This window comes from Callithrix jacchus, chromosome 8, assembly GCF_049354715.1.
Source record: "Callithrix jacchus isolate 240 chromosome 8, calJac240_pri, whole genome shotgun sequence".
Taxonomy (NCBI): domain Eukaryota; kingdom Metazoa; phylum Chordata; class Mammalia; order Primates; family Cebidae; genus Callithrix; species Callithrix jacchus.
Genome location: NC_133509.1, coordinates 85,487,076 through 85,508,272, shown reverse-complemented (window position 1 = coordinate 85,508,272; position 21,197 = coordinate 85,487,076). Strand labels below are relative to the sequence as shown.

At 41.3% G+C, this 21,197-nt stretch overlaps 1 protein-coding gene across 1 annotated transcript in view; it reads left to right on the top strand.

The window, feature by feature from the left end:
- The window catches only part of PYGL (glycogen phosphorylase L), a 43,549-nt gene extending 22,541 nt beyond the window's left edge, over positions 1-21,008 (top strand). The window contains exons 6-20 of the mRNA XM_002753892.6: positions 1,912-2,023; positions 2,375-2,457; positions 8,558-8,701; positions 8,933-9,025; positions 9,693-9,839; positions 10,169-10,332; positions 10,838-10,952; positions 12,484-12,585; positions 13,012-13,159; positions 13,279-13,337; positions 13,443-13,584; positions 15,431-15,638; positions 17,003-17,137; positions 17,613-17,679; positions 20,673-21,008. Of these exons, the coding sequence (XP_002753938.1) occupies positions 1,912-2,023; positions 2,375-2,457; positions 8,558-8,701; positions 8,933-9,025; positions 9,693-9,839; positions 10,169-10,332; positions 10,838-10,952; positions 12,484-12,585; positions 13,012-13,159; positions 13,279-13,337; positions 13,443-13,584; positions 15,431-15,638; positions 17,003-17,137; positions 17,613-17,679; positions 20,673-20,837 (1,884 nt within the window). The 3' untranslated portion in view covers positions 20,838-21,008. The remainder of the gene's footprint in view (positions 1-1,911; positions 2,024-2,374; positions 2,458-8,557; positions 8,702-8,932; positions 9,026-9,692; positions 9,840-10,168; positions 10,333-10,837; positions 10,953-12,483; positions 12,586-13,011; positions 13,160-13,278; positions 13,338-13,442; positions 13,585-15,430; positions 15,639-17,002; positions 17,138-17,612; positions 17,680-20,672) is intronic.
- The last annotated feature ends 189 nt before the right edge of the window (positions 21,009-21,197 follow it).

Genomic DNA, 21,197 nt, shown 5'->3' with positions numbered 1-21,197 from the left:
TGGGATGGCTTCCAATAAAGTGAAATGACACAGTCATGTGTCAGTCTAGATCCTCTAGGAAGCAGACACCAGAGAGAATGAGAAGTGCAAGTGACATATTGGGGGATGCCTATAAAAGATCAAGGGGAGAGGGAGCAGAACAAGGTAGAAAGTCTTCAAACTGTGACACAGCTGTGCCACCTGTGAAAGGAGACCATGGTGCCACTCTGAGCAAGTGGCCAGGCTGATGGAGCCTGAGACTAAAGATTACCCATTCAAGAAGTCTTGACCCTAGTGTCCCAACAACATGGAGCATCCCAGAGGGCACAGCCTTGGTGTGAGCTCTGAGGGAGCAAGTTCTCTTAGAAGTTCTCTGAAAGATCTAAGGTGTGCACTTTCTGGATTACCTTGATTATGCTTCAAGGGTCAGAAGGCTCAAAGTCTTGTTTGAACCCGGACTCAATCCCAGCCTGTAAATGACTTTCCCTGGCTGATCACTTTTGTCTCTTAATGAAAGATATAAATTAGGGTGATTTATTACTTCGAGGTCATAGTGATCATGAAAGCATGACTGAATATATGTGATTGATATGGACGATAATGCTTCATTCATTCATTCATTCATTCATAATTCAGCAGACCGAATTAAAGAGATACGTGTTTAGGTTTCAGTCCTGCCATGTCCGTGACCTTGGGCAAGTCACTTGTCTCTTAGCTTCAGCTCCCTCATGTCCAAAATGAGTGGGTTGCACTAAATAAGATCCAGCATCCTCCAGTTCAATTATTCTGTCATTCTCCTTCCTTTGAGCTTGACTCTGATGCAGCAGGGAATAAACATGAATCATTTCTCACAATAAATTTTCGATATACTGTGAAACATTGTTCATCTTCCTGTTCTCCATTTCAGTGACTGTCACAAAGATCAAGCTAGATTTTCCAAAGCTTACCACTTAGACTCAACTCAGCTAATTATCAGCTGATTTGGCAGATCACTATAGGAATCACTAAAATAACTCCTTATGCAACTTTTAGAAATCTAGCACAACATTTTAAATATTACATGTGACGTTATATCTTCATAAGTTTCCTATTCCATTGATTTTCATATTTGAAATCAGATCACTGAAAAACCTATGCAAAACGTATTCTAAGTGCTATTTTTTGGTGGGTACAGATTTATATTGTCATTTTGTTCGTATATCATATTTTATTATTATTAGAGCAATGGCTTGATCTGAAACATGAAAGATAAACTTTTTAAGTACTAATAGCACATCCTTCCATTCCACTGCATTTATATCAGGGAAAGGGCATTTGGGAGAGTCAACATAGAAATACCATAAAGGGGCCGGTTGCGGTGGCTCACGGCTGTAATCTCAGCACTTTGGGAGGCTGAGGAGGGTGGATCATGAGGTCAAGAGACCAAGATCATCCTGGCCAACATGGTGAAACCCTGTCTCTACTAAAAAATCCAAAAGTTATCTGGGCGTGGTGGCAGGCACCTGTAGTCCCAATTACTTGGGAGGCTGAAGCAGGAGAATCGCTGGAACCCGGGAGGTGGAGGGTGCAGTGAACCGAGATCATGCCATTACACTCCAACCTGGCAACAGAGCAAGACGCCATTAAAAACAAACAAAAAAAAAAAACCAAAAAAACAGAAAAAGAAATACGGTAAAGGATTTCTTTACATCATCAGTGTGGACTGTTCCAGTTACCAGATTGTACCAGGTCGGGAAGGAAACCGTCCTTCTAATTATATGTTCCTCTAATACCCTCTGCAGCCTGGGACCCTCTTCTCGGTTTAGGCCTCGCACAATTTGAGTTGGTGATGGAGCCAGGAATAGAATTTCATTGCAGTCTCATAATCCCTTGTTCAACCTATGTCATCACACTTGGGAAACAATGAGCAGCTGCTTCTGTTTAATCCCACAGGTGGTCCTGGCTCTGCCATATGACACCCCAGTGCCTGGATACATGAATAACACCGTGAACACCATGCGCCTCTGGTCTGCTCGGGCACCCAATGACTTTAACCTCAGAGACTGTGAGTATAGCACAGGCGTTGGTTTCTTTATCCATGTGCTTACTCTTTTTGATTGGTAGTTAGAACCAAGTTGAGCTTGAAACAAACAAAAAAGCCTTTGAGTTTCTGATCTGAACGTCAGTGACTAAGCAGGCATTGTATGGAGGAAGCAGGGCATTTTTTAAACAATCTTCAGTTTGACCCTCTCGGACTCTCATGTGAAGTCCAGCATGAAGATATGTTGAAATCCTTTGGGATTTTTAGGAATTTTAGGAATCCCACATGACACACAGCAAACAGCCAGTGAGATCAAGAGGTTTCCAAAAACAATGGCTGGTTTCACTATGTATTGTTTCTCTGACTTTCCCCTAGTTAATGTTGGAGACTACATTCAGGCTGTGCTGGACCGAAACCTGGCTGAGAACATCTCCCGGGTCCTCTATCCCAATGACAATGTGAGTGATCAGGATTGCTTTCTCAGTGGCAACAGCAGCAGCTTATTCCACAAGAGCCTGTTCAGTAACCCATAAAACACATTTAATATAATGCTTTTCCATGCGCAGAACAAGCTCCACATTTCTTCCTGAATTGTCTAGATTTCCCCTCCTAACCAAGTGAGGAAAACAAATCTGTATAATTCATGAAATCAGAATTGGTATTTTGCCCTTGATTCGTGACCCCATCACTAATTGGGAGTTTCTGGAGATGTATTTTAAAACAAAACCTGGATATAAGAGATGAAGTAAATCACTGGTGAAGCACTACTTCTTTTCCAGATAGAAATTTCATCTGCAAAGTCAGAATCACTGCAGATTTCCTGCCTCGCCCCTTCGCTCACTGACTAGGCACTTTCTGGTTCTCTACCCTAATGCTAGGTGGAGTCAGAGACCTTGGAAAAGACCCATAAACAAACATCTGTTTCTTCTGCCACTTACTTATGTCTTTAAACTTTTTCTTATCATTGATTATTCTAATTTTATTGTAAATATAGCTTAGTTAAACACACACACACGCACACACATGCACTTTGGACTGGGTGCAATGGCTCACGACTGTAATCCTAGAACTTTGGGAGGCTGAGGTGGGCAGATCATTGCAGGTCAGGAGTTCAAGACCAGCCTGGCCAACATGGCGAAGCTTTGTCTCTACTAAAAATACAAAATATTAGCCAGATGTGGTGGTGGGCACCTGTAATCCCAGAAACTCGGGAGGCTGAGGCAGAACAATTGCTTGAGCCTGGGAGACAGGTTGCAGTGAGCCGAGATTATACCACTGCACTCCAGCCTGGATGACAGAACAGCACTCCATCTCACAACCAAACAAAACAGTAACAAAAACAAAACACACTTGCAACAGATCTCAGAAAACTGCTATTGCTTCTTGGTTGTTTTAAATATAAGTAACTCTAAACTTCTCTGTGCATAAAATCATTTTCTCGAAGCTGTAATGATTTTCTTTAAGTCATCTCAGAAGCAATAAAATTAGCACTCTGCTTTATAAAGATGGCAAAAAACAAGGATTTTAGGAGCACTAGGACATAAATAGTCCTTAATACCAGATGTCCACTTGGTGTTAAAATCATAATTTCTCAGAAGGCAGTTTCACTGCAGCATTTTTAGGAACCTAATGATATATGCTATTATTCTTTTGAGGAAAGCATTGTGACTTCAGTACATTTCAGAGAAATCTTAACCCAAAAGCAAAAAGTTATTCTACGTCAGGGTCAAAGTAAGAATTCTCCCAAGTCTGGGACCATACTACCAACCCAGACTGAGGCTCCAAGGGCTTGAAATTAATCCTCCTGTCTTCCATAAGGACCAAAGCTAATTTTACTAGGAAATAATCATCTGCAGTAACTGACAATACATACTAAATTAGCATGGGTAAAAAGTTGGCTAGGTTTGTAGGCTGAAAGGTGGCTCTCAGGATCATGTTTTTGCTTGCTTGTTTGTTTGTTTGTTAGAGTGAACTGATAAACCCTTTTTGTACTGTAATTACAATAACAAATTCATTCTTCTCCTCAACTTAGCCATAGCCCTCATTCAAACATTGGTCTCTCTTCCAAAAAGCCTGCACCTTTCTTTGCTTTGCAGCTTTAAGATATTTGTTCCCTGCTTGAAACTCTTGAAAGACTTTGGATTGCCTAGAAGCGAAGGACAGAATCTTAGTTATGTTACCTAAGTTCTTCAATGGTGTGGTCACCAGTCCCCTGATGCATCTTCCATGATTTTGCCCAACAATAGCCCCCGGCTGTGCAGGACTATTGACCCTGTTCCTTCCCACCTCCTTGCCTTGCACAGCATCCTTTGCTTGCAGGGAATATTCTGGCCCTCTGTGTCAATTCTGACACAATCCTACTCATCTTTCAGGGCTTAGATGAAGAATTACCTGATCACGCAGGTTCTCAAAATACTGTATATTTAGGTTAACTTAATTATTTTTTGTAAATCATCACATTGTATTTATAGCCTTCTTTACACTCCTCCTCTCCCTACTAACTTGAACTTCTTGAGGTCAAGGATTGTGTTTAATTAATCATTTTATTTCTTAAAACTTTCCTGGCTCAATAAATGTTACAGTTTATTAGAGATGAATTCAATAGTGCTATTTATTATTTTTGAGAATAATGACTTCATTATAATTTTTATAATGATATATGTCATTAGAAAAAATATTTAAGTAACATAAAACGTACCAAGAATAAAATAAAATCTCATTCCTCATTCTACCACCTATAAATTCCCTTTGATACAGGTTGAGTATACCTTATCCAAAATGCTTGGGACCAGTAGTGTTTCAGAATTCAGATGTTTTCAGATTTTGGAATATTTGTATATAGGATAATGAGGTATCTTGAGGATAGGACCCAAGTTTAAAGACAAATTCCATTTATGTTACATATACACATTATACACACAGACTGAAGCAATTTTATACAATATTTTTAGTAGTTCTGTGCATGAAACAAAGTTTTGACTGTATGTTGATTATGACCTGTCACATGAGGTCAGAGGTAAAATTTTTCACTTGGCAGTTCACGTGAGTACTCAAAAAGTTTCAGATTTTGGATTTCCAAATTAGAGATGCTCAACCTGTACTATGAATCCAGATGGTTTTCTATTAATGGCTTTTCATTTTTAATCCAGACTTTCAATTATCAAAGTTGTACATACACATAATTGATTTTCTGTATACTTACCTCCATATTTCTTTTTGTTTTTGTTTTGTTTTTTTGACATGAATTCTTGTTCTTTCACCCAGGCTAGAATGCGATGATGGAATCTCTGCTCACTACAACTTTTGCCTCCCAGGTTCAAGTGATTCTCCCGCCTCAGCCTCCTGAGTAGCTGGGATTACAGGCGCGTGCCACCACACCTGGCTAATTTTTTGTATTTTTAGTAGAGTCAGGGTTTCACCATGTTGGTCAGGCTGGTCTCAAACTCCTGACCTTGTGATCCAGCCACCTCAGCCTCCCAGAGTGCTGGGATTATAGGCATGAGCCACCGCACCTGCCTTACCTCCATATTTCTGAATAACATGCAGTTACTGCTATTTCTTGATTTTTTTTCATGTTTACAATTGTTTGTTGACACCCCACCATTGAAGATGAGTATCTAGCTCACATCCTCACATATACTCCCATCCTCACCACATGAACACATACTTCCCATCCCCAATTCTCTCAACATACTTACATCATAATTTCCATCAGCTCCTTAATCAGCATTTACATTATTGTGACTATATAAATGCTACAGACAGCTGATCTGTGCATATGTGTGTCCTCATATAATGATTACTTTTCTTTTTCTTAAAATGTTTAACTTATCCTGGAATTAATTGTTCATTGCTTTGCTTGCTTGGTTTTCTGAGTAATTTTCCCTAATTTAGCCCATACTCTACCCAGTTATATACATTTCATCTCAATATGTTCACATTAGATATTCCATTAACTTAGTCTTTTTTTCTGATAATTACTTTTTAGTTCATTTAAATATCCACTCTCAGTAGTTAAATCCCAGAGGAAAATGCTAATTATAGGAGTGTGTTTAACTGAAAAAGACTCATATTTCCATTTCAGTTTAGGCAATTATTCTTGATGAAGGTACACAAACTAATGTTGCAATAAAGCCTCCATCAAGTATCTCATACTTAAGCAAAGACCCCCAAATCATAATTTTTAGCTTATTGCAGCTTTCATTAAAAATATGTTTTATGGCCTGGTGAGGTGGCTCATGCCTGTAATCCCAGAACTTTGGGAGGCCAAGATGGGCAGATCCCTTGAGCTCAGAAGTTCAGGACCAGCCTGGGCAATGTGATGAAACCCTGTCTCTACAAAAGATGCAAAACTTAGCCAGGTATGGTGGTACATGCCTGTAGTCCCAGCTACTCAGGAAGCTGAGGTGAGAGGATTGCTGGAGACTGAGAGGCAGAGGTTGCAGTGAGCCAAGATCACATCACTGCACCCCAGCTTGGGTGACAGAGCCAGACCCTGTCTCAAAAATGTAAATGTAAATAAATAAATAATATGTTATATAAATATATAATTTTAAATATAACATATTTTTTATCATACATATGCATATGTATATGTTTGATATTATCTGTGATCCAGGAAATAACCAATATATTCCTATCAGGCTATAAAACAGGAAACCCTGACACAGGTCAGTGAAATAGGATCACTGGCATAGGTCCGTGATAATACTTTTAATAATTAGGGAGTTTAGAGCCCCAGATATTCTATATGCAGACCCCTATGCTCATGTTTGTTACTTTTAATAATATTCTGGTCCAAGGCTCACATTTGGGGGTCAGGGTTCTCATCATTTAAAAAATTTTAATGTTAATAGTTTTAGGAGCACAGATAGTTTTTGGTTACATGGCTAAGTTTTTTCATGGTGATTTCTGAGATTTTACACACCTGTCAGCTAAGCAGTGTACACCCAGTAAGTCGTCTTTTATCCCTCAAGTCCTCAAAGTCCATTATATCATTCTTATGACTTTGCATCCTTATAGCTTAGCTCCCACTTACAAGTGAGAACATATGATATTCAGTTTTCTATTCCTGAGTTACTTCACTTAGAAAAATAGCTTCCAGCTCCATCCAAATTGCTGCAAAAGACATTATTTTGTTCTTTTCTATGGCTGAGTAGTATTCCATGGTGTATATAGCTCACATTTTTTTTATTCACTCGTTGGTTGATGGGCACCTAGATTGGTTCCATATCTTTGCACACACACATGTGTATAGCAGTGCATATGTCTTTTTCATATAATAACTTCTTTTCCTTTGGCTAGATACCCAGTAGTGAGATTGTTGGATCAAATGGTAGATCTACTTTTAGTTCTTTAAGGAATCACTGTTTTCCACAGTGGCTGTACTAATTTACACTCCCACCAGCAGTGTAAAAGTGTTCCCTTTTTACCACATCCACGCCAACACCTATTGTTTTTTGACTTTTTAATTATGGCCATTCTTGCAGGAGTAAGGTGGTATCTCATTGTGATTTTAATTTACATCTCCCTGATAATTAGTAATATTGAGCACTTTTTCATGTTTGTTGGCTGTTTGTATATCTTCTTTTGAGAAGAATTGTCTATTCATGTCCTTTGCCACTTTTTGTTGGGATTATTTCGGTTTTTTTCTTGCTGATTTGATGAGTTCCTTATAGATTCTGGATATTAGTCAAGGCTCACATTTTTAATAGAAGTTACAGTTTTTAATTCTACCACCAGATAAAGATAGGGCAGCTCCACGAGCTATAAAATCGAAGTGTGATGGCTCAGGGTTAGGACCATTCCTTGGTGACATTTACACAGTCAAGCTGACCGACAGCAAATTTATGTGGGAGGAAGTTGGAAGCTGGCCGCCATCATGGCCTCTAAGGCCTCCACCCTACACAACATGGCCTGGCTGCAATCCTGTCTCACAGTCATGTAGGGCATTCTCAGCCAGTTGTGGTTCTCCACATGGTCCACGGCTGCCATAGCTTCCCAACATGTTGCCTGCCAGGCATGTGACTGCAGGGAGGAGGGCAGTCATGGACATGGTGCTGGTTGTGCTCAACTGTAGGAACTGGGGATAAGGTCTGAGGCCAAGCGTCCTTGGGTTGTCAATTAACCTTTCTCTCATCTTCTTCCCTATTTTTGAAAACACTTGGTACTACCAATTCCTGAGCCTTGAGGGGCTCCAATGTACACACCGAGTTGCTGTTGGCTCTTCTCTACTACCAGGTCAGTATTTGGCTGTCTTGGGTCTTCTGACTCACTCACCACTCATGCATCTGGTTTTCAGCCTCTAAAAGGTTGTTGCTGTTGTCTTTCCTCCGACCTCTTTCTCCTTTATCTGTATGCTCTTGGAGAATCCTTTTACTGCCTTTTTAATGGAATCTCAGAAACGAGCAAAGGTTCACAGTTTGGCATTCAAACCGCCATCCCTCAGCAGATGTCCAGTAGGCCTTAGCCTTAAAGTTCCCAGGCTAGGAGACACCAGTCACATTCTGGCCACACCTGCAATATGAAACACTTTCATCCCATCTCTCTGGCTTGAAGTTTTTTGAAGGGAAGGAGCTCAGACTGAAGCAGGAATACTTCGTGGTGGCTGCAACCTTGCAAGATATCATCCGCCGATTCAAAGCCTCCAAGTTTGGCTCCACTAGTGGTGCAGGAACTGTGTTTGATGCCTTCCCAGATCAGGCAAGTATTCACTCTGTGGATGTAGGTGGGGTCCACTGAGGGGCTGACTGAGATTTCCTATCAGATTAATTCCTCTCTCTCAATGCTAAAAAGGTAGAGCAGGAATAGTGTGCATCAAGCATTTCATAGAAGGTGGGCATATCATCAGGTGCTTTCTCCAGATGTGTTAGGACAAGGAGGCCAGACCCTGAGCCATCCTTCACCTTCACGCTGATGTCTTTCCCCACCCAGGTGGCCATCCAGCTGAATGACACTCACCCTGCACTTGCCATCCCTGAGCTGATGAGGATTTTTGTGGATATTGAAAAATTGCCCTGGTCCAAGGTCTGGATAGTTTGGCTTCTTTTTCCTTTAATTAATCAGAATGCCTGCAGTTTAAAGACTTTGCCAAAAACTCCCTTTTTAGTTTTTCAAACTAAGTTATTGTTGCTAACTTCCAACAGTTATTCCCTAATGCTGACCTTTCTCCATCCTTAGAGTTTTACAGGGAAGTAAGGCTATAAGTAAATGAATACATTCGTAATGGGACACAAATCAGTAGCTGTAGTAAAGCTTATATGGTGTTTACCATTTTTGTGTTGAAAAAGATTCAAAATTAAATTCTCTAACCTCAGAAGACAGCTAATTGAGTGTCCCCATAGCTGTAGAAGTCAGCATTTTATATACTTTGTACTTGCTGACAGCACTACTTATGTTTTTATTTCTCAGTCTTTGTATATTTGATGAATAAAAGGCATGTAAGGATAGTAGATAGATCGATCAAAATGCTGTCTTAATTTCACCAGACAGTTTTACAAATGGCTTCCCCTCACACCCAGAACATGTTTTCATTATCTGGACTATTCAAGAACTTAGTGGAATCGAGTGTGTCTGACTAGGCACACTCAGAATTGTCCTGTTGCAGGAAGGGCAGGGTTGAAGAAGGGTGTGGTCTGTGCAGTGGGGTCCCTACACCTGCAGGGGAAGCAGCTGACACTTCCCCTTCCCCCAGGCGTGGGAGCTCACCCAGAAGACCTTCGCTTACACCAACCACACGGTGCTTCCGGAAGCCCTGGAGCGCTGGCCCGTGGACCTGGTGGAGAAGCTGCTCCCTCGACATTTGGAAATCATTTATGAGATAAATCAGAAGCATTTAGATGTAAGTCATTTTGAGAGATTTTTTTCCCTTCATGAGAGCAAAGTCTTAAGGTGTTACATATGGCTACAGTGTTCCCTCTTACCAAACATCTTTTGATCATTGATACATCAAAAGTACTCAAGTTTGAGTGGGGTTCCAGCAAAGGCAGCTTTTTGAAAGTGCTGAAATGGAGGGATGGCACCTCCCTAGAGCTAACTCAGCCCCTCTCCATGGAAGTGAAGTTTATTATATTGAGTACACCAAAAATTTTGCTTAAGACATGAACAACTTTATCCCAATGGTGCTTTAAACCTGAGTGACCAGCAAGGTCTTTCTCTTCCTTTGGCTAGAGAATTGTGGCCTTATTTCCTAAAGACGTTGACCGTCTGAGAAGGATGTCTCTGATAGAAGAGGAAGGAAGCAAAAGGATCAACATGGCCCATCTCTGCATTGTGGGCTCCCATGCTGTGAATGGCGTGGCTAAAATCCACTCAAACATCGTGAAGACTGAAGTGTGAGCCTCCATGACTCTGGCAGTGGGTCTGATCCATTAATGGAATGGTGCTACTAAATGCAGGGCATTTAAAATTGCACTTAGGGATGAGGAAAGGTCTTGTTAAAATGTTTAAAAGTATTTTCTTCTATACAAAAAACTCCCCTTAAAAAAAAAAAAAAAGGAAAGAAAAAAATGCTTTCCTCTCTGAACCATCCTAATTCTAGACATAGGAGCCAAAACAAACAAATACCAGAAAACTATTCTACTCAAAGTGTGGTATATATGTCAGTGTGAAGAAGTCAGACGGAGGTAATTAGATTTGGAATTTTTCTAGTAATTCTTTTGAAAGGCAAATGAATTTCTATTTAAATGACAGCCGTAGCTGCTGTCAGCCTGTCCCTCTACCTTTATTTAACCTTTCTAAGCCTGCACTTGGCTTCTTGCATATAACTCTGAACTTTATCCAGTATGCAGGACCCTGCTGTTTCAGCCAGATTCAGTGATGTGTCTCCTCTATCTCCAGATTCAAGGACTTCAGTGAGCTAGAACCTGACAAGTTTCAGAATAAAACCAACGGGATCACTCCAAGGCGCTGGCTTTTACTCTGCAACCCAGGACTTGCAGAGCTCATAGCAGAGGTAACTGGGAAGTGCTGAGAGGAAAGGAGGCCTGACTAGAATGCAAGAGGCATATGGGTAGACTTATAACTGGTAAATCCCGTCTGCAGCAGGCTGGCTTCTCCAGCATATGGCTTGTGCAGTCACACAGGGCTCTATGCTGAGTTTAAATCTCTGCTGTAGTCATCTTAAAATTATTATTATTATTATTATTATTGAAACAGTTTCACTGTGTCACGCAGGCTGGAGTGCAGTGGTGCAATCTCTGCTCACTGCAAACTCCACCTCCCGGGTTCAAGCGATTTTCCTGCCTCGGCCTCCCAAGTAGCTGGGATTATAGGCACATGTCACCATGCCCAGCTAATTTTTGTATTTTTAGTAGAGATGGGGTTTCACCATATAGGTCAGGCTGGTCTCGAATTTCCAACCCCAGGTGATCCACCCCCTCCTACCTTGGCCTCCCAAACTGCTGGGAATACAGGCATGAGCCATCATACCCAGCTGTCATCTTGAAATTCTTAATTTTAAAACAAAATGTCCCGCAAATTATGTAGCTGGTTGCAGCTAACAGTATTCATAGAACACCCACATAGAAGAGAGTTTTCTCTAATAAAAGAGGATAACAAAGCTCATATAAAAAAACTAATATAACCTTGGTTCCTGGGACTCTGATAAGTAGATTTCCTGTTTTTAACACTTCAATACCAGTGAAGCTGGCTGAGTGCAATGGCTCATGCATATAATTCCAGTGCTTTGGGAGGCCTAGGCAGGAGACTCACTTGAGGCCAGGAGTTGGAAACCAGCCTGGGCAACATAATGAACCCTGCACCCCTTGTCTCTGCAAAAATAAAATTTTAAAAAGTAGCCAGGTACGGTGGCATGCACCTGTAATACTGGCTACTGGGAGGCCAAGGCAAGTGGATTGCTTGAGCCCACGAGGTCAAGGCTGCAGTGAGCTATGATCACGACACTATTCCAGCCTGAGTGACAGGGTGAGATCCTAAAAAATTAAATAAAAACAAAATAGGCCGGGGGAGTGGCTCACACCTGTAATTCCAGCACTTTGGGAAGCCAAGAGAGGCAGATCATGAGGTCAGGAGTTCAAGACCAGCCTGATTAATATGGTAAAATCTCATCCCTGCTAAAAATATAAAAATTAACCTGGCATGGTGGCACTTGCCTGTAGTCTCAGCTACTCAGGAGGCTGAGGCAGGAGAATCGCTTGAAGCTGGGAGGCAGAGGTTGCAGTGAGCCGAGATCCTGCCACTCCACTCCAGCCTGGGCAGCAGAGCGAGACTCTGTCTCAAAAATAAATAAATTAATTAATTAAAATAATTTTTAAAATACCACTGAACCTACATTTAAGATACTAGCAAAAGTGATCTTCCCACATAAAATTTTTAGCCTCTTCTTTGAGTCAAACTATCCTGTGTTCTGTGTGATATGTGAACTGCACTGGGATAAGTGATGGAGAGAAATACTGACAGGAACTTCCTGTTTGGGCTTGATTACCATTCCTAAATTGAAGTCACCTTTTCCTTTGAATTGAAAGAAAATTGGGGAAGACTATGTGAAAGACCTGAGCCAGCTGACAAAGCTCCACAGCTTCCTGGGTGATGATGTCTTCCTCCGGGAACTCTCCAATGTGAAGCAGGTGAGCCTTCCAGGTGTGGGTCTTCTCCCGGTCACTCACTTTGAGGGTTTATCCTGTAGTTTTTAAAAACAGACCACTGAGCCGGGCACAGTGGCTCACACCTGTAATTCTAGCACTTTGGGAGGCCGACGAGGGTGAATCACCTGAGGTCAGGGGTTCAAGACCACCCTGGCAAACATGGTGAAACTCCGTCTCTACTAAAATTACAAAAATTAGCCGGGCAGTAGTGATGTATGCCTGTGATCCCCGACAGGAGAATCACTTGAACGTGTGAGAGGTGGTGATTGCAATGATCCAAGATCGTGCCACTGCACTCCAGCCTAGGCGAAAGAGTGAGACTTGGTCTCAAAAAAATAAAAATTAAAAAACCGACCACCCAATGCTTCTGAGCCAAAAGAGCTCTGGCACCATGCACTGTCTCAACAGGAGAATAAGCTGAAGTTTTCTCAGTTCCTGGAGAAGGAGTACAAAATGAAGATCAATCCATCCTCCATGTTTGACGTCCACGTGAAGAGAATACACGAGTACAAGCGACAGCTCTTGAACTGTCTGCACGTGATCACAATGTACAACCGTGAGTCAGCCCTGTAGCCAACAAGCCCGCTTCCAGGTGGAAGCAGCAGCTTCAGCGTGGGTCTCACCGCCCTGACCTTCAGCTGTCTTTCATTCCATCCGCTTCTCCATCTTTTTCAGGCATTAAGAAAGACCCTAAGAAGTTATTTGTGCCAAGGACAGTTATCATTGGTGGTAAAGTAAGTTGATTCTATTCAATGGAGACTTGGGGTCTCTAATCTCTTGCTGTTCTTCTACTTCATCATGGCTGCCTTCTGTCAATGCATTTGAACTTCTTCCCCAAGGCTGCCCCAGGATATCACATGGCCAAAATGATCATAAAGCTGATCACTTCAGTGGCAGATGTGGTGAACAATGACCCCATGGTTGGAAGCAAGTTAAAAGTCATCTTCTTGGAGAACTACAGAGTATCTCTTGCTGAAAAAGGTACTATCCTCATTGCAAAACATGCAGGGGCCAGGGCAAACTCTAGCGATTACATGGTATGAAAGATGGTACAGCCAACCTCCAGGAGCTAGTAACTTAAGACAGAAGGTGTCATTCTTGTGCAGAATAAGGGCCTAAGGTAAGCATTTTTAAAGTGACCCAAGTCACAATTAAATTGATGTCCTGGAGTCAGTAACAGGAATATATTTACAAGCACATTTTCTTCCAAGTCAGTGAGAGCTAGGTGTTGGGAGAAGCAGCCTTGAGGTTTGGCATCATTTGGAACTAGCTCTACAAAAGAGAGTAAAGGTCTTCAGTTCCCAGCCCCAGTTTTGCAAGACAACACCAATTCCCCAGTCCTCAGATATTCCTTTGGTCACCCTGTGAGAGGAAGGGCTGTCATTTGCTCATGTAGCAATAATAAATGAGGGCAGATGTCAGGCTGCCAAAGCACGAGGCTTAGATGGGCCTCACATGGGCACTCCAGCATCAAGCATGATGCTCCCACATGGGGACAGCCAGATGGGCAAGAATCCAGTGTCTCTTTCTCTTCCACTGGGTTCTTTGGTTATTTGGGTCACAAGCTCACAGAGCACCATCCACATGCAAATGCCCAACTGTGTATTCACCCACTTCCCAAACTGAAAAGATAGAAAGGGAGCTTTTTAAATTTGTGGTGTTTTTAGGTCCTCTGATGTGACTGTTTAACAACTGTCTGCATAAAGAGAAAAGAGCCAGGTTCCTAGGGATGCAAAAGAAGATACCTTTAAACCACAAACAAGCTCTCAGAGTAAAGCAGAGAAGTGGTCCTGATCTTTGTAGTCAAAGGAAGTGCTTCAGGCAGCTCTAATTTGTGTGCAAATCAGCCTGAACAGTCAGAGGCTTGATGTCTCGCCCCAGGCACACCTCAATTGTGTGTGGCTTATTTCCGTGCAGTGAAAGTGGAAGGAAGGAAGTGAAAAGTGGAAGGAATGCAGACAATCCAATCTGCAGGTTGCGAAAGAGGAGTCCTGGAGAGACACTCTGAATGTTATGGATCAAGAAAGGAAGTTCAGCATGGGCCACATAGGGAGACCACATGCCTACAAAAAATTTTTAAATTAGCTGGACATGGCTGGGCATGGTAGCTCATGCCTGTGATCCCAGCACTTTGGGAGGCTGAGGCAGGCAGAGATCGAGACCATACAGGCTAACGCGGTGAAACCTTGTCTCTACTAAAAATACAAAAAATTAGCCCGATGTGGTGGTATGTGCCTGTAGTCCCAGCTACTTGGGAGGCTGAGGCAGGAGAATCACTTGAACCAGGGAGGTAGAGGTTGGGGAAAAAAAAATGCTAGACATGGTGGTGCTTGCCTGTAGTTGCAGCTACTCAGGAGGCTGGGGAAGGAAGATTGCTTGAGCCTAGGAGGTCAAGGCTGCAGTGGGCTGTAATCACGCCACTGCACTCCAGCCTGGGTGATAGAGTGAAACACTGTGCCAAAAAGAAAAGAAAAAGAAAAATTTCAATATATTTTATAAAGTAGAAGAAGTAAAAATATAACTGTAACAAACATTGGAGGGAATAAAAGGAAGAAGAAAAATGTAGTATCAATGTTTGTAGCAGTCAATAGATACTCTTCAAAGTTTAGAGCTCGAGAAAGAGAAATATAAACATATTAAATGGACAAAGTGGTTGCCTGAGTGAAGGGGAAAGAGTGTGATCTGCCTTCTAGAACATTTGAATGTTTATCTTGATGTGCATATGTTACTTTAATGATTAAAACAGCCCAACTAAATAAATGTTCTGATTCAATACAAGGAGATCTACAGAGACAAAATTACTAATTTTAACTTGCCTGTCTTGCAGTCATTCCAGCCACAGATCTGTCAGAGCAGATTTCCACTGCAGGCACTGAAGCCTCGGGGACAGGCAATATGAAGTTCATGCTAAATGGGGCCCTAACCATCGGGACCATGGATGGGGCCAACGTGGAAATGGCAGAGGAAGCCGGGGAAGAGAACCTGTTCATCTTTGGCATGAGGGTAGATGATGTGGCTGCTTTGGACAAGAAAGGGTGAGAGGATAGCTTCTCTTTGCTGGGCAGGTCACCCCCTCCAGAAAGTATGTGACCTCAGAGGGCTTCCTGCCCACACAGATACCCCACTGAGGGTGGAATCACATAAGAGGTGACAGCAGAACATCTCCCATGATGAGGCAGGAGAGCCTCCCGGCCACAGATTAATATTATTAAATCCAGCAAGTAAAAGTACATTCACATAGAGGAGTTGCTCTTTGTTATCACCCGTTGCAGAGCTGGCCTCAAAGAGCTATTCTTTCCTCTATATGTATGATTTTTACTTTGATCAAAAGATGAACCAGTTTCTAGTTGGAAGGGTTGCCTGTAATTTAAACCATGATCTAGTGCTCCTTTAAGATCTCAAAAAGATGGACTAAAATGTGATAGAAAATAGACATGGGTGTATAGAAGCATTTGGGAACATTTATTTTCACATAATATCTGGATGGATTTATTAAGCTGAGGTTCAAGCACAAAATAAAGAATACTGCCCAAAGAAGCAATGTTTGGAGGATGTTGAATATGCTTCCTGACCCCTGGAAGTCACTTTCACTCAGTAGCAACAACTTTTGAGAATCTGTGGATCCAAAAAGCAACTGATAACGCTTAATACAATGTTCATTTAGAGCTATAAAGTCTGCTTTGAAATGGACCTTGCTGTGTTCTACCACATTCGACTCTTGCTCTTTGACTAGAGTTTTTGTTAAGCATGCTCTGAATGAAGAGACCACCTAAAAAGGCTTTGTGTGAGCAACAAGGCTGTTTATTCACTCGGCTTCGAGTGGGCTGAGTCTGAAAAGAGAGTCAGCATAAGGTGGTGGGATAGGAGCTGGTTTTGTAGGTTGGGGTAGGTAATGGAAAGTTACAGTTTAGGGCGGTTTTTTGCAAGCCAAGATGGGGGTGGTCACAGGGTCCAATGTCACAAGTTGACTTAACAGTTGAGGCAGGAACAATGTTAGAATGTCGCAAGGTCAGTTAATTAGGCACTGCAGGAACTAGCTATTCTCCTTTTGCGGTTTTTCTGTTACCTTAGACTTTCTGGCTCTGGGAGGCCATCTGGAGGTGTACATGTGGGTCACAGGGGTCACCATGGCTTGACTGGCATAGTCCATGGTGCGGTCAGTTCAAACAGCCTTGCAGTTTTCATTATCTATTGTTCTTAGTGTCTTTGATTGTAAGGAATCAAATTTACAGGGAGAAAAACTTCTAGATCTAGTTAAAAGTTATATATACACATGGTGAAATCTGTAATGACTTCTATGAATGCTAGTATTTCTGAATGCATTTTTTCACAGTGAACGCAGTTAATCACACACAATAACAGAGTTTTTTCTTATCACCCACCTACCCCTATGCCACAGGTACAAGGCAAAAGAATACTATGAGGCACTTCCAGAGCTGAAGCTGGTCATCGATCAAATTGACAATGGCTTTTTTTCTCCTAAGCAGCCTGACCTCTTCAAAGACATCATCAACATGCTATTTTATCATGACAGGTACGTTCCCACAAGAAGGTGGTGCTATTTGGATCATGAAAGGGGGACAAGAAAATCTTAAACCAACCAACTCTAAAACCATCAAGAAAATCTTAAACCAACTTCAACCCACTCATATAGATTAGCGTGGATGTGTGATCTGCTCAGGTAATCTAGGGTTGGGAAAAAAGTTAGATATTCTCCACCAACGATGCCAGTAAGCTTTAAGAATAATACACACAAATCTGGTTCTCTTTTTCTCCTTCCACTGATATTCCCAACTTCCAAATGTATCCAAGTGATGACATTCTCCATGTGAGAAGAACCATAAGAAGGTTGAGGGCTGGTTAAAATTCTTACAAACCCAGAAACATGAGTTAAGTAAACTAGCCATGCCTAATATTAAGCAAAAGATTATTTTACATGGAATCTTAGCATGTATCTGTTAATGAAGCTTTTGACTGTTTTTTTTTCCCTTCCAATCACAAAATAAAAGGTTTAAAGTCTTCGCAGACTATGAAGCCTATGTCAAGTGTCAGGATAAAGTCAGCCAGCTGTACATGGTGAGTAAATGGCCAAGATTGATAAAGAAAGCCAGTTTGCTATGATTAATTAAAATGTGTGGGTTTTAAAAATTAAATCTAAATAGCAGATCCCCATTAAGCAATCAAGAAAAAAAAAAAAAACCTTGACTTTTCCCAAGTTCAGGCCAAGTCTGAGATTTGACATTTCAGCAGCAGTTGTAATTTTTTTTTTTTTTTTTTTTTTTGAGGCAGATCTTGCTGTGTCACCAGGCTGGAGTGCAGTGGTGCCATCTCGGCTCATTGCAACCTCCACCCCCTGGGTTCAAGTAATTCTCCTGTCTCAGCCTCCCAAGTAGCTGGAATCACAGGCACGTGCCACCACACCCAGCTAATTTTTGTATTTTTAGTAGAGATGGGGTTTCACCATGTTACCCCGGCTGGTCTCAAACTCCTGACTTCAGGTGATCATCCCGCCTCTGCTTCCCAAAGTGCTGGGGTTACAGGCGTGAGCCACCATACCTGGCCATTTGTAAATTTTTTAATATCCACATTTTTTAAAAGTCACAAGTAATTCAATATTTATTGAGCATCCACTCTGTAATAGGCATGCCCTAGAAGCTAAGGAAATAAAGCCTCAGAGGGGTATTGGGCATCCTTTTTATGCCAGGCACTGTGCTGGCACTGAGAACACACCATGAGCAAAGTTGAGGTCTCTCCCTCCCTCTCCTCCCACAAGGAGCCTGTTTAAACACTGAAGTTCTTAACCAGAGGTACACATTAGAATCACCATGGTAGCTTCATCAATAGTACAGATGCTAGCCCTGCACTGAGAGATCCTTTCCCACTAGAGGGTAGGGTAACCAACAGTATTTGAAAAACCTGACATGATGACTCTAAGGCTAAACCATGGTTTGTTAAGATAAGGACTGATCCCTATTCTTTGAAAATTGCAAAATAATACCTCTCCTGGACTTCTCATGGAGGGGGCTATATCAGTAGAATATAAATGTGTAGAAAGAGTAAGGGGTCCATATTTGAATTTTTTAAAAAAGAAAGGAGAAGAATTAGGAAGAAAATACTATACTGAGGGGAAAAAAGGGGTAGGGAGAGCCATGTGAATAAGCCTCCACATGCAAATTTATATGCTTTATCAAACACCTCTCTAGTTATATTTTGTAAATATGTAAAAAGCTTGATCATCTCTGATAGGAGAGACTTTCAGTGACTTTCAGATACCCCAGAGGAATGGATACAGGAGGAGGCTAGCTCTCCGCCAAGACTCCAGGGTGGGTTTCACTAACATTTCTTTCTATTTCTTTCCCAAGGCAGATAACAGGGTAGTTCCTACAGTCACCCTAAATGTCCCATTGGGATTTTAAAAAGGTCCATTCAAGGCCTGTGCTGCTTTACAGCCCTTATCTTAATAGAATAATAGCCAGTCCCCCAATGGCATATAGAACAGAATAAGTGCAAGTTAATGGCTACAAACAAGCAGGGCAGTGCTAAAGCTAAGCTCAGGCGCTCACTACCTGCTTCCTGTACATTAGAGAGAAAAGCCATATATATACTGGTCCCAAAAACACAAAGACACAGGGAAGAACATGGCCACCTCAAGATATATCAATAAAACAGCACAGGAAAGAAAACTATGAACAAGGGCAAGGACAAATGTGAATGTCTCATCTGTTGAAATTATGGCCCAAATCCAAAGGATGCTCATCCAGAATCCCAGCATTTGCTTCAGTCTTTCTTGTTCATTAGTGCAAATTGCAGCTTTTTACTCTTAACAATAATTGTATTGTTGAGACTTAGTAAACATGACCCATATGGCTGGGAAGTTTGTTCATTATCCATTTAAATAGTTAAAGAAAATGAAGAGAAAAAGCTTTTATCCTCTTTTTTTTTTTGAGACAGAGTCTCACTCTTTCACCCAGGCTGGAGTGCAGTGGTGCCATCTCAGCTCACTGCAACCTCTGCCTCCTGGGCTCAAGCAATTCTTCTCCCTCAGCCTCCTGAGTAGCTGGGACTACAGATGCATGCCACCACATCCGGCTCATTTTTTGTATTTTTAGTAGAGGTGTATTTTTAATAGGGTTTCACCATATTAGCCAGAATGTTCTTGATCTCCTGACCTCGTGATCTGCCCGTAGTGACCTCCCAAGGTGCTGGGATTACAGGAGTGAGCCACTGTGCCCGGCCTATTCTCCTCTTATTACAGGAAGTTTCCAAAGTCTGAATAAACAAATCTCAGACACTGTTTTCCTGTACCTTAAGGAATGATGGTATCTTCAGTCTTTCTTGTAAGCATTTATGATGCATTGGTAACACTTTTGAATACGTTCTGTTCATTCCAATATACGTTTCGAGTTCTTGACAAAATTAAGAGGTTATAAAACAAATTGCTTCCTATCACATTCTTTTATATAAAAGTTAGGAGATTGATTTATTTTTATTAAGGATAAAGCCTTAATTGACTCTGTTTTGAAGCCCCAGTGGAGTGTTTGGGAGTCAGTGTAAACCCAGCAGGGTGCATACCTTCAGAAAGAACAAGAAAAGCTAAGAAACTTAATAAAGCCCCTCATTGAATTGTTTGCCTGCATTATAGCTAAATTTTAGAGTAGTGTTTTTCAAACTCTGTAAGCCACAGGGTAAGTCGTTTGACTTGGCATTTAGCAGACAATGAATTCCTTCCCTATAGTTTAAGGGGAAGTATCTTCATTCATAAGAAAGCATGGGAAATATGGCTTACATGTCAAGACATTCTAACCATAGCAGGAATTACCAACTAGACAATGTACATCCAGGGTTTCTCTTAGAGTGAAAAATACTCTTTTTCATTCCTAAGAGAAATACATTCTATGAGAAATGTGCATTCTATTCTACCTCTCAACAAACAAGAATATTTATAATTCACTATAATTCATTTCTGTCATTTTCCCTCCTGAAATGTGTTTGGATGTGCTTGGCTGATGTTTGTTATAAAGCTCACTGGGCACTGGGACCCTGGCTGTATGTGCATATGTTGTTTACAGAATCCAAAGGCCTGGAACACAATGGTTCTCAAAAACATAGCTGCCTCTGGGAAATTCTCCAGTGACCGAACAATTAAAGAATATGCCCGGGACATCTGGAACGTGGAACCTTCGGATCTGAAGATTTCTCTATCCAATGAATCTAACAAAGTCAATGGAAATTGAATTCTAAAATGTCTCTCGGAAGCATAGCTTCTTACTGAACTTGAACATTTTTATAACATTCAATGGTTTTGTTTTGTTAGCTAAAAATCTATAATAGTTGAGTATCTCTGGGAATGGGAACGGAAAGTATATATAATAGACCTTAAAAATAAAGTATCAATTTCCAAGGGCTACATGAGTTCCAAAACTTATTTTATAGCAAATCTAGTGATGCTATTGCTACTGGTAGGATTTACCCTCAAAACAAATCATAAAATTAGAAAACTGCTTAGAACTTTTAAATGCCATTTTAATGAACTAAAATACAAAAAAAGTTAACTACCTGGGAGCAACTTTCTTACACTGCCATCTGAGTCCAAA